Source organism: Scyliorhinus canicula, chromosome 1, assembly GCF_902713615.1.
Source record: "Scyliorhinus canicula chromosome 1, sScyCan1.1, whole genome shotgun sequence".
NCBI classification, from domain to species: Eukaryota; Metazoa; Chordata; class Chondrichthyes; order Carcharhiniformes; family Scyliorhinidae; genus Scyliorhinus; species Scyliorhinus canicula.
The window spans coordinates 21,610,931-21,624,860 of NC_052146.1; the positions used below are offsets into that span (position 1 = coordinate 21,610,931).

The 13,930-nt window shown below is 50.5% G+C and overlaps 1 protein-coding gene across 4 annotated transcripts in view; it reads left to right on the forward strand.

Moving 5' to 3' along the window:
• coro1cb (coronin, actin binding protein, 1Cb) overlaps positions 1-13,930 on the forward strand; it is a 255,758-nt gene that overhangs the window by 134,404 nt on the left and 107,424 nt on the right. For all 4 annotated transcript variants that reach the window (XM_038819220.1, XM_038819292.1, XM_038819456.1 and 1 more), the window contains one exon: positions 1,290-1,492. In XM_038819220.1, the coding sequence (XP_038675148.1) occupies positions 1,290-1,492 (203 nt within the window). The remainder of the gene's footprint in view (positions 1-1,289; positions 1,493-13,930) is intronic.

Genomic DNA, 13,930 nt, shown 5'->3' on the forward strand with positions numbered 1-13,930 from the left:
AAAAAGTGAACAGATGAAACAACATTCAGAATATGCTGATCAAAAACTGGCCATGGTATTTAACAAACACTTGGAATCAATGCTTGCTAAATGGAAGGATGTTGGTTGGGAGGTGGTTGGCCATGAGATGAGCAATATCATAGGATGAGTAAGTGCAAGGAAGCCAAAGCACTGGGCCCTGACTGGATGCATTGCGAGACATGAGGGAGGAAATTTCTGAGCTCCTGGGAATTCTATTTCTGGTCTCCATTAAGTGCGCTAGAGATCTGGAGAGTGGCCAATTTCATACCCATTTTTTATAAAGGGAGCTGCCTGATCCAGGTGATTGGACATCAGTAAGTTTACTGTCCGAGGTACAAGAACATTTTTAGAGCCTTTTAATGAAATCACCACATGTGAGACGAAGGACATAGTTTACTGTAACCCATGTTGTTTTCAGAAAGGTTGATTGTGCTTTGACGAGGAAAATAGCATGGATATTGTGCCATGGGCCTTCAGAAAGCTTTTGATAAGATACCACTCGGGAGATTACTGAAGAAAATTAATTAAGAATTAGGACAGTTTTTTAAAGTTATTGGGAGTGGATTAAATTTTATGTCTGCTTCTATTCACTCAGAGGAGTGGTGTCAAAATTTGTAGATGATCCCAAATCCGAAAATGTACATCATACCTCCGAGACCAAGGGGTAAGACACAACCAAACTTGTTTTTGGGAGGGCAGAATTTACACCCCTGCGTGTTATTTTACAGTGCAAATGATCAAGAGTGCAAACGTTACACAATTATTGCAATCCTGGTTTATAGAACAGTACAGCACAGAACAGGCCCTTCGGCCCTCGATGTTGTGCCGAGCAATGATCACCCTACTCAAGTCAACGTATCCACCCTACACCAGTAACCCAACAACCCCCCCCCCCCCATTAACCTTAACCTTAAGGACACTAAGGGCAATTTAGCATAGCCAATCCACCTAACCCGCACATCTTTGGACTGTGGGAGGAAACCGGAGCACCCGGAGGAAACCCACGCACACACGGGGAGGGCGTGCAGACTCTGCACAGACAGTGACCCAGCCGGGAATCGAACCTGGGACCCTGGAGCTGTGAAGCATTTATGCTAACCACCATGCTACCGTGCTGCCTGGTTTGGGGAGGAAGAATCATTGTGTGTCTGCATGAAAATTTCTCATGTCCGCTACGGCACACAAAATGTTTCCATCTGCTCTAGACTGGATGTTTCAATTGATTGCATGGTATTAATACTCCTTTCTTTAAAAAAATATTCTTGCAGAGATGAACCAGCGGAGGGTTGTACGACAGAGCAAGTTTCGGCATGTCTTCGGGCAAGCTGTGAAAAACGACCAGTGCTATGATGACATCAGAGTCTCCAGGGTCACCTGGGATAGTTCATTCTGTGCTGTAAATCCCAAATTTGTGGCAGTAATTGTAGACGCAAGTGGCGGTGGAGCATTCTTGGTACTTCCTTTGCTGAAGGTAGGTGTAATGGTTACCTCATGAAAGAACTTGGTGTGATCCTTTAACTTTGTTAATCCTCTCAGTTTACTTGGGGTAACTCAACAGGACCTAATTTCCCCCTCCTTGGTTCACAAGCTTGGAAAATTCAAACTAAAACATGAAAGCATGTATTTGGCTATTAGTATTTGTAATATTAAATTTAGGAATTTGATATGAGTTGACTCCTCCAGGAGGTGATTCTTGTTGGAGGTCCACCTTGCCATTTACAACTATGGACAAAAACTTGCATTTCTTTAAGCACCCTTCATATTGAACTAAATGTCCTCTGCACTTCACAAAGGTGTAATTGGTTTGGTTTGCTTAAATAAGTGGCAAGGAAGCTCTTATAGATGTGAGTTGTCAAGAAAATTTAAGAATCTGTACCTAGTTGGATGAAGACTTGTCATCGGTCAGAGATTTTTGAGGAAGATTTTTGATGGCAGATTTGGAAGGGTAACGTGACGACAGGACCAGAGGAAGAGGGGACAATATTGGTTGGCGTTGGGGAAGGAAAGGATGTTGGGTGGTGAGCAGTTTAGACAGAATGAAGTCAGAGAAGCAGGTTTCAGTGGGTGAGATGAGTTTGAGAAGGCATGCAAATGAGAGGGAAACTCCAGATAGCCACACAGGAGGGGGGGGGGGGGGGGGGGATAGAGAGAGAGAGTTTGGTTTGGAGGTACCTGAGCAGATGACGTCAATTCTCCAACACAGCTGACAAGCTCCTCACACACATGTTTTTGGAGTAGGTGGTTTTGACAGAGGTGATTAAACCCATTAGTTGACCTGATAGTTGGCTAAACAGCCAATGTGGCACCTGTGCTCAAATTAGCATCGCTTGGGTTAAAGATGGGGTTTATATCCGGGTGTATGGCCAGTGGGAGGGAGTAAAAATATGCTCAGTGCAAGGGTATTAAAAGTGAGAAAGTGGTTTAGCAAATGGGTAGTTGCAGAGATTAGGCAGTTAGAAGTTGAAAGTACAATTGTACATGGTTCAGAGAATATATTTTGCTCCTGGCACAGAAGGAAGTGTGATTCAAAGGATGTACAAGGTTACGAATGGTGAACGATTCGAAGAATTTTTATGTGGTTGATGATTGAAACCATGGAAGTAAAGGCAGATGCAATCAAGGTCAACTATTCCAAGATCTCCAAGGAATATGAGGAGAGTCAATGGGTCTTGATGAGATCCATACAACCATCATGGTCCTATGGTTCTGAGAATTGGCATATCTGCTCATGTGCGAGCCTTTGAGGATCACAAATTTGAATATTTGTCATATACCCAACATGATGGACCAGTCAGCTCTGAATCCTTTCTGAATCAAATTAAATCTTTTTTTTAACTTCGATGATAACAGGCGTTTCTTAAAGCATTGTCACAAACCTCTGGATTTTAACAATGTACTAAATGGCTTTTTAAAAAGAAAATTCCCTTTTGTAATATGATTCAAAAGATGGTAAACACGTGTACATTGACCTCCCTGGGGCTAAGTACAGGTCATATTTTAATCACTTGATTGCTTGTGCTGTACAACTGTGGAATGTGCACTTCTGTTGTACGTTCTGAAGAAGTTGTCCCCGAAACCCACCGCTGTCTCACTGCTTTTCTTCACTCTGCTGCTTTACAAAACTGGATAGTTTTCCTCGTTTGGATTCATGCCTCACATCAGTTCACCCAAAGTTGTTGCTCCACTGCAGTGTTGGACTTTTTCTGTCCCGTTAAATTTTATTTTAATATATGTTTTGCACTGTTCCATTTTACGAATAATTCAACAAAATCCTCGAAACTGATGCAGTTCAGTATAAATGCTTCAGCATATATAAATCCAGCAAAAGACCAGAGAACTCCAAACCAGCCAAATCGGCTTTATCATTGATCTTGGTGCCTCCATTAATGCCAGAAAAAGCGGTAAGCGGATAAATTAGAGAATGAGGGAGAAGAGGAGGAAGCCATGAAACATGGGAAAATGGCGCAACCTTCACATGTAGCGATTGTTCATGCAGCCAACAAGAGTATAGGATAAAATTTCTGCGCTGCGTTTGGGAGCGCACCAAAACATGTCCCCCTCAACTCCAATTATACCAGAGGCACCAATGACACAATATAACGTCTCTTCCTCCAAAAAAATACTTGACTGTAACTTTGCAGGAGGCAATAATGATTCTTTAATGACAAAATAAATAAAAATGCAGAAAAAAATTCACGAGGACATTGGGCGGGATTCTCCCAGCCCCGCGCTGGGCCGGAGAATCCCCACAACTGTGCCGCCCCGGCGCCGGCACGTTTGAAAATGAAAATGAAAATCGCTTATTGCCACGAGTAGGCTTCAAATAAGTTACTGTGAAAAGCCCCTAGTCGCCACGTTCCGGCACCTGTTCGAGGAGGCTGGTATGTTTGTCACGCTGCCGGTCGCGGGCCGCTCTACGCGGCCGGGCCACCGTTTCTCCGGCCCGGATGGGCTGAGCGGCCGCTCTAAACAGGCAGAGTCCTGCCGGTGCCATCCACACCTGGTTGCAGCCGGCGGGGACTATGCGCGCAGATACCCGGGGGGGGGGGGGGGGGCCTCTGTTGGGGCCTGGCCTGCAATCGGGGCCCATCGGCGGTCCGGCCTCTCGCTCCCTGGGCCTATTTTCTTACGTGCCGGCCCCTGAACTCCCGCGCCGTGTTGCGTTGGGACCGGCATGTTGAGGGAGGCCACTGCGCATGTGCGGGTTTGCACGGCACACAGTTCGCACTGATTTGGGAGGATGGAGTGGCGTGAACCGCTCCAACGCCATGCTGGCCCCCTGTAGGGACCAGAATTGGTACTCCCAGCGGCCCGTTCACGCCGTCATGAAATGTGACGGCGTTTCCGACGGCGTGGACACTCTGCCGCCGAATGGGAGAATTCTGCCCACTAGTTCTGAGAAGATATTTTACATATAACCCCTACACAACAATCCCCAAATCCAGTCCAGTACAGAGTGATCATTATTCCACATTTAAAAAAAAATAATAATTTTTATTGGAATTTTTTACAGAAAATGTAAAAATATAACAACAAGAAAAGCAAGTAGTAATATGCAACTAACAGCCCCATAGCACCCACAATTCCCCCCCAAACCGTAACATCACATGTATCACACTCCCCCCACCCCCCCAACAAGAGAACTTAACCATAAATTAAAATTAAATAAATCAAATTTAAATAAAATAAGCAAACATAATCAACGTCCCCCCCCCCCCGGGTTGCTGCTGCTACTGTCCCAGTACCCTATCGTTGAGCCAGAAAGTCGAAGAAAGGTTGCCACCGTTTAAAGAACCCTTGCACCGTATTCTCTCAGGGCGAATTTGACCTTCTCAAGCTTAATGAAGCCCGCCATGTCATTGATCCAGGTCTCCACGCTTGGGGGCCTCGCGTCCTTCCACTGTAGCAAAATCCTTCGCCGGGCTACTAGGGACGCAAAGGCCAGCACACCGGCCTCTTTCGCCTCCTGCACTCCCGGCTCTACCCCAACCCCAAAGATCGCGAGTCCCCATCCTGGCATGACCCTGGATCCCACCACCCTTGACACCGTCCTCGCCACCCCCTTCCAGAACTCCTCCAATACCGGGCATGCCCAGAACATATGGGCATGGTTCGCTGGACTCCCCGAGCACCTGACACACCTGTCTTCACCCCCAAAGAACCTACTCATCCTCGTCCCAGTCATGTGGGCCCTATGCAGCACCTTGAATTGAATGAGGCTAAGCCGCGCACACGAAGAGGAAGAATTTACCCTCTCCAGGGCATCAGCCCATGTCCCGTCTTCGATCTGTTCCCCCAGTTCCCCCCCACTTCGTTTTCAGCTCCTCTACTGACGCCTCCTCCACCTCCTGCATTACCTTGTAGATATCGGATATCTTCCCCTCCCCGACCCAGACCCCCGAAAGCACCCTGTCACTCACCCCCCCTCGCGGGGAGCGCAGGGAATCCCTCCACCTGCCGTCTAGCAAATGCCTTTACCTGCAGATATCTAAACATGTTTCCCGGCGGGAGCCCAAATTTCTCCTCCAACTACCCCAGGCTCGCAAACCTTCCGTCGATAAACAGGTCCCTCAGCTGTCTGATGCCCGCTCTATACCATCCCTGAAATCCCCCATCCATGTTCCCCGGGACAAACCTATGGTTCCCCCTTAACGGAGCCTCCATCGAGCCCCCCGCTTCTCCCCTATGTCGTCTCCACTGCTCCCAAATCTTGAGGGTAGCCGCCACGACCGGACTCGTGGTATACCTCGTGGGAGGGAGCGGCCACGGCGCCGTTACCAGGGCCCCCAGGCTTGTATCCCCACAGGACGCTCTTTCCATCCGTTTCCATGCTGCCCCCTCCCCCTCCATCACCCACTTACGAACCATCGACACGTTGGCCGCCCAGTAGTACCCCGAAAGGTTGGGCAACGCCAGCCCCCCCCCCCCATATCTACTCCGCTCCAAGAAGACCCTCTTCACCCTCGGGGTGCCATGCGCCCAAACAAATCCCATGATGCTGCTGGTCACCCTTTTAAAAAAGGCCCTAGGGATAAAGATGGGCAAGCACTGGAAGAGGAACAAGAACCTCGGGAGAACCGTCATTTTGACGGATTGCACTCGGCCCGCCAGCGATAGCGGCACCATGTCCCACCTTTTAAATTCCTCCTCCATCTGTTCCACTAGTCTGGTGAAGTTAAGCTTATGAAGAGCCCCCCAACTCCTGGCCACCTGCACCCCAGGTACCTGAAACTCTTCACTGCCCTCCTGAAGGGGAGCCTCCCAATTCCTTCCTCCTGATCTCCCGGGTGCACTACAAATACCTCGCTCATTCCCAAGTTTAGCTTATAGCCCGAGAAGCCCCCAAATTCCGCTAACAGCTCCATCACCCCCGGCATTCCCCCCTCTGGGTCCGCCACATATAACAGCAGGTCGTCCGCATACAGCGATACACGATGTTCCTCTCCACCCCGCACCAGACCTCTCCATTTCCCTGACTCCCTCAATGCCATGGCCAGCGGTTCAATCGCCAGTGCAAAGAGCAGGGGGGACAGGGGACACCCCTGCCTGGTCCCACGATAGAGCCTAAAATACTCTGATCTCCTTCCATTTGTGACTACACTCGCCATCGGCGCCGCGTAAAGCAGCCTCACCCATTTGATGAATCCCTCCCCAAATCCAAACCTCTCCATCACCTCCCACAGGTACCCCCACTCAACTCTATCAAACGCTTTCTCTGCGTCCAGCGCCACCACTATCTCCGCCTCCCCCTCCACTGTCAGCATCATGATAACATTGAGCAGTCTCCGCACATTCGTGTTGAGCTGCCGCCCCTTGACAAATCCTGTCTGATCTCCATGAATGACCTCTGGCACACAATCCTCTATTCTGGTGGCCAGGACCTTCGCCAGCAACTTAGCGTCTACGTTAAGGAGTGAGATAGGCCTATATGAACCGCACTACAAGGGGTCCTTATCCCGTTTTAGGATCAAAGAGATCAGTGCCCGCGACATCGTCAGGGGCAAAGCCCCCCCCCCAACGCCTCATTGAAAGTTCGCACCAGCAGGGAACCCACCAGGTCTGCATATTTTTTTGTAAAATTCTGCTGGGATCCCGTCCGGCCCCGGGGCCTTACCTGACTGCATTTGCCTGATCCCCCTGACTAGCTCCTCCAACTCTATCGGCGCCCCCAGCCCCTCTACCAGCCTCTCTTGAACCCTTGGGAAACATAGCCTGTTCATGAAGCTCTCCATCCCCTCTCTCCCCCTCGGAGGTTCCGACCGGTACAATCCCTCGTAAAAGTCCCTAAAGACCCCGTTTACTTCTGTCCCCTTCTGCACTACATTTCCACCCCCATCCTTCACTCCCCCAATTTCCCTAGCCACATCTCGTCTACGGAGCTGATGCGCCAACATCCTGCTCGCCTTCTCCCCATACTCGTATACCGCGCCCTGCGCCCTCCTCCACTGTGTCTCCGCCTTTCTGGTGGTCAACAAGTCAAATTTGGCCTGCAAACTACGCCGTTCCCCCAGCAACCCCTCCTCCGGTGCCTCCGCGTATCTCCTGTCCACATCCAGGAGCTCCCCCACCAGTCTCCCTCTCCCTCCTTTCCCTATGGGCCCGGATGGAGATCAGCTCCCCCCGGATCACTGCTTTCAGAGCCTCCCAGACCATCCCCACCTGGACCTCCCCCGTATCATTGGTATCCAGATACCCCTCAATGCTTCTCCGAACCCTCTTACACACCTCCTCCACCGCCAGCATGCCCACATCCAGGCGCCAGAGCGGGCGCTGGTCCCATGCCTCTCCCATCTCCAGATCAACCCAGTGAGGGGCATGGTCCGAAATCGCTATGGCCGAATACTCGGCATCCTGCACCCTCTGAATCAATCCCCTGCTCAGGACAAAAAAGTCTATCCGGGAATAAACCCTATGGACGTGAGAGAAAAAGGAATACTCCCACGCTCTCGGTCTCCCAAACCTCCAGGGATCCACCCCTCCCATCTGGTCCACGTATCCCCTCAGCACTTTGGCCGCCGCCGGTCTCCTACCCGTCCTTGAACTGGACCGGTCCAGTGTGGGATCCAGCACTGTGTTAAAATCGCCCCCCCATGATCAGGCCACCTGCCTCCAGGTCCGGGATGCGGCCCAGCAATCGCCTCATGAAGCCAGCATCATCCCAATTCGGGGCATATACGTTCACCAGCATCACCTTCTCTCTCTGCAGCCTACCCCTCACCATGATATATCTGCCCTCCTTGTCCGACACCACCTCAGCCGCCTCAAACACCACCCTCTTCCCCACTAGGATCGCCACCCCCCGGTTCTTCGCGTCCAATCCTGAATGATAAACCTGCCCCACCCACCCCTTCCTCAGACGGACCTGGTCCGCCACCTTCAGGTGGGTCTCCTGGAGCATAGCCACGTCCGCCTTCAACCCCCTTAGATGTGAGAACACCCTGGTTCTCTTAACCGGCCCGTTCAGTCCCCTCACGTTCCAGGTAATCAGCCGGATCAGAGGGCAACCCGCCCCCCTCCCCCGCCAACTAGCCATAGCTTGGCAGATGTTCGCCCCAGGCCAGCACGCCCCGCTCGACCCGTTCCCCATGGCGGTAGCGCCTCTCCTCTCCCCCCCCCCGGCCCCCATCGGCTCCTTCCTAGTCGGTCCAGCAGCAACCCGGTACCCCCCCCCCCCCCCAAGGCTAGGACCCGTCCTAGCCGCGACGCACCCTCCATGGTACTTCCGTGAGTCAGCTGACTTCTGCTGACCCCTGCAGCTCCCGCCAAAACCTATCCCCTCCCGACATGGGGTCATCCCCCTCTTGCCACACCTCCTTGGCATTGCTGCAGCGCGTGAAAGAAGACCTGTAGAGGCCCCGCCCCCACCGCAAGCTCCACCCCCCCTGCAGCGCGGGAAACCAGAGGAAAGCCCGCGCTTTCACACTGCCACACCCCACCCTTCTGACGCAGTTCCCCAAAATCCAATTTCCCCTCAATCCCCAGCCCCGTACAGAAGAGAACATATAGAACACAAACCCCCACCTAACCCACAACCATGCCCAACCAACAAACCCACCCATAAACAGAGCAAACAGAAAACCAGCATACATAACACACATGTCGAAGTTAAAAAAAGTTGAAACAGTTGGAACAAAACAGCCACAGCGGAAACAACGCCGGCCAAAGTATGTCCCCAGGCCCTAGTTCGAGTCCAGCTTCTCCGCCTGTACAAAGGCCCACGCCTCCTCCGGGGACTCGAAGTAATGGTGCCGGTCCTTGTATGTCACCCACGGGTGCGCAGGCTGCAGCATTCCAAACCTGACCTGCTTGGCATGAAGCACCGCCTTCGTCCGGTTGAACCCGGCCCGCCGCTTTGCCACCTCCGCACCCCAGTCCTGGTAGATTTGCACCACCGAATTCTCCCACTTGCTGCTCCTCTCTTTCTTGGCCCAGCGCAGCACACACTCCCGGTCACTGAATCGTTGGAACCGCACCAGCACCGCCCTCGGGGGCTCACCTGCCTTGGGCCTCCTGGCCATCACTCTGTGCGCTCCCTCGAACTCCAGGGGCAAATGGAAGGACCCCGCTCCCATCAACGAGCTCAACATCGTGGTCACATACGCCGGGAGATCCGACCCCTCCAGCCCCTCCGCCAGGCCCAGGATCCTCAGATTCTTTCACCTCGTGCGAACGTCCAGCTCCTCCAAGCGGTCCTGCCACTTTTTATGAAGTGCCTCGTGCAACTCCACTTTCCCCACGAGGACCACGGCCTCCTCCTCTCTTTCAACGGCCTGCTGCTGCAACTCCCGAATAGACGCCGCCTGGGTCCCAAGCAGCTTGGTCGTAGTTGCATTCATGGAGTCCAGCAGCGCAGCCTTCAGCTCAGCAAAACAACGTAGGAGCGAGGCCTGTTGCTCCTGCGCCCACTTCCACCAGTCCTCGGGTGTTGCCCCGGCCGCCATTTTGTTTTTTTTCCCCCGTTTTTTTGGGGGAGTTACTGCAGCCTTTTTCACCATATAGTGTGGGGCAAGTTCTTCCAGGCACCTTCCCCCACCGGGATGCGTAGAAACAGCGCCGTTTGGGGCCCTCGAAACGGCCCAAAAGTCCCTAAATAGCGGGAGCGCCGGCCGCCATTTTGTTTTTCTTCCCCCGTTTTTTGGGGGAGTTACTGCAGCCTTTTTCACCATATAGTGTGGGGCAAGTTCTTCCAGGCACCTTCCCCCACCAGGATGCGTAGAAACAGCGCCGTTTGGGGCCCTCGAAACAGCCCAAAAGTCCCTAAATAGCGGGTGCGCCGGCCGCCATTTTGTTTTTCTTCCCCCGTTTTTTTGGGGGAGTTACTGCAGCCTTTTTCTTCTTCCAACTCCGGGTGAGCACCATATAGTGTGGGGCAAGTTCTTCCAGGCACCTTCCCCCACCGGGATGCGTAGAAACAGCGCCGTTTGGGGCCCTCGAAACGGCCCAAAAGTCCCTAAATAGCGGGAGCTGACGAACGTGCGGCTTAGCTCCGCATAGCCGCAACCGGAAGTCCATTATTCCACATTTATAAGTGAAGACCAGCAAATATTCATACAATTGGTTCAAATTGTGGTCGGCGTCTCCCTTCACACAGACAATGACAGGATAAAAAGATACCAGAGAGAGGATATGAGGTAATAGGATACTCGGCTAAAGCAATGAGCACAGAGCCCGATGGTGCATGCCTCCCTCCACAAGACAAAGATCCAGCAAGATACTACCTCCCCAATGGAACCATATCTCGAAAAGGTGAGCTGACCAGGAGCCCCCAAAAGGGACATCTCAGGGAAAGGTAACCTATTTTGCCCCCCAACATATCCAACTGACCCGGGTAAACACAGTCTACTGCACTAACCTCAAAATAATGACCACTGTTGCTACCCCTGCAGCTAAGTAAATATAGAAGAACAATCCAAAAAAGACTAGACATTTCTGGATTAACCTACCACGCCTGGGCATGCGCCAATACATATTTTCCCCATCTCCAACAACGCCAGAGGCACCAAACACAGAACAAACAAAAAGGAACCCAGTCTTCTCTCGGATGCATAGCCTGTCTGTACTTTCAAAGGGGACAAGCAAAGATTCCATATTCCCAAAATAACACAATAATGCAGAAGAAAAACATGAAATGAAGGGGGAGGGAGGACAACTCAACATGATTAAAGGGCAAAGTTCAGGATGAACTGCAGGATAATGTAACCACCCATGGAGCTTGGAAAGGTCACAGCCATGACACGATTGTCGAGCAGCAACCAGGACCCATCTAAAGTTTTGTTGGCGATCCTGCACCTCTGCCATGTCATCCTGAAGCCCCAGGGGGTAGTAATGACCCATTGTATCCAGGTGTCTCCAACCCTTCTCGACGAGCACAGAGGACAAGACAAAGTAAGACCAGTAGTTGGAGTCTCCGACCCACCCGAGGCCTCAAAGACAGGGAACAATGTCCTCCATTGATTTCTTAATGCCCAACCTTCAAATGGAGATTGTGAAACATAGCACTGGTTCTCGAATTCAGCCGGGAATTCATCCCTAGATTCCCTCTGGGAATTTGAGAACTGGAAAACTGGGCGTCCGAACTCTCCTCCAGTCCCATCTCCCCGAATCAACAAGGTTGTCAAACATACCACGCAACAGGATTTCCAAGGACTGAAGGTGAGCTGCCACCGAGGAAACTGCCCTTTCGACTGACAGGATTCTCTTCTCCGCTTCATCTATTCCCATTAGGAGAAGTTGCAATTCATCGAATTGAACACCAATAATCTGTGCCGGGGAACTGAGACCATCGTCCACAACATCTCGCGTAATGGCAGCCATCATCCTGACATCAATGGCACTGCCAAAGTGTCGTCCCGCTCACCAGCAAAACTGCCACTGAACTGGGTCCGCCCCCGCCTTCTCCAGCCGCATAAATCAACCAAGGATTTTGTTGATTTTAACTCTGCTCCCCATCGCCAACATTTAACCAAAATCTTCCAGGAACATTGCACAAATCAGAGACATCAGGATCAAATAATTATGGGTTGTGCATCAGGATAAAAAAAAGATTACAAGATAAGCGGTGCCAGAGCTGTCGGAAACACAGCTGTTCCCATGCTTACATAACGTGACCCCCTTCCTGTTGAATGTTAATGCAAATACCCATTAATGCTCAGAATTTGGCTGCTCCCATATTGTTAACCCTAGTTGACTCCTGATTTAAACATTTTAGTCAGTTTAGGTTTGAGCAAATTGCAGCATTATAAATGTCTTCGTTCTAGTCTGTGAATTAATGATGTGCTCTTCAAGGCAAAAACCAGGTCCTTTGTGTGATGAGTAGATGCATGGTTGCTTGCTGTACTGGGAACAAATCAGCTTTTTCTACTTTTAATTGGTTTCTCTCTGGTATGGATAGTAATTTGAGGTGGGATTTGGTTTATGTATAAATACAGCAAAATGGTATTGCTAGAGGGCATGACATATTAGCTATTGGCAGTGATATTAAACAGCAAAAATGTATGCTGAGGAAAACATATAGATTCCAGTAATGGGAGAGCAGCTAGTCTACCTGAACTAGACAATGGAAATCATAGAATTTACAGTGCCATTTGGCCCATTGAGTCTGCCCGACCCTTGGAAAGAGCACCCTACCCAAGCCCACACCTCCACCCTATACGCATAACCCAGAAACCCCACCAAACGTTTTGGATACTAAGGGGCAATTTATCATGGCCAATCCACCTAACCTGCACATCTTTGGACTGTGGGAGGAAACCGGAGCACCCGGAGGAAACCCACGCAGACACTAGGAGAACGTGCAGATGCCACTGAGACACTGACCCAAGCCGGGAATGGAACCCGAGACCTTGGAGCTGTGAAACAACTATGCTAACCACTGTGCTACTGTGCTGCTAATGGAGCTTGACCTGCAGTAACTTTTTAATTGCAGAGAAGTGATTTAATTGGATCAGACTGTTGGTATTGTACAGATGGATTAATGGAGTACAGTATTGTGATAAGTGTTCCAGTTGGGTGATCCCTCCTTTGTTGGAAAGTTTTTTTTTGTGGAAGCTCCTGGAGTCTCTCAATACAACAATAAACTAACACTGCTGTGTATCGAGCAGTAAATCATGCAGCAAATCCAGATGTTTGTGAAAAGACAATTTTGTCCCACAAAGAACCAAAGAAAGCAATGTTCAATCCCCACCCCTCATTCTGCCATAGGTTCAAACATTCGTAGACTGTCTTTCAAGATAATCCCCCCCCGCCCCCCCCAGAAATGTGTTTTGCCCTAGATCTGATTCACAGAATTGTTACAGTGCAGAAGGAGGCCATTCTACTTGGGTAGGATGTAAAGAAGCTGTACAGTGCGCAAGGTGCTGCAGTGGTTTCTGAATAATTCAAAGATTGGAACTATATTATACTGTTCTTGGGTCAGTGTCTCAGTCTGGAGTGGAGAACTGCACACCAGAGTTTTTAAACCGGTGCCGGGAGACTTGATCATCGCACACTGAATTTCCCCCCTTCCAACCTGAATGTTTTCATTTATTCCGAGAAAGTAAGACCATATATGGTGTATTCAGGGCAGCATGGTGGGGCAGTGGTTAGCGTTGCGGCCTCATGGCACTGAGGTCCCAGGTTCGATCTCTGGGTCACTGTCTGTGTAGAGTTTGCACATTCTCCCCGTGTTTGTGTGGGTTTCACCCCCACAACCCAAAGATGTGCAGGGTAGGTTAATTGGCCATGTTAAATTGCCTCTTAATTGGAGAAAAAAAAATAATTGGGTACTCTAAATTTATTTTTTAAAATGGTGTATTCAAACTGTAGTGTTGTGTTGGAACCAAGGTATTTAAATCCAAATTCATTCTAACCCCAGGCGCAAGTGTGAAGATTACTGTTCAACTTCCTGCCCCTGAGGAAACAGTGTCACTGC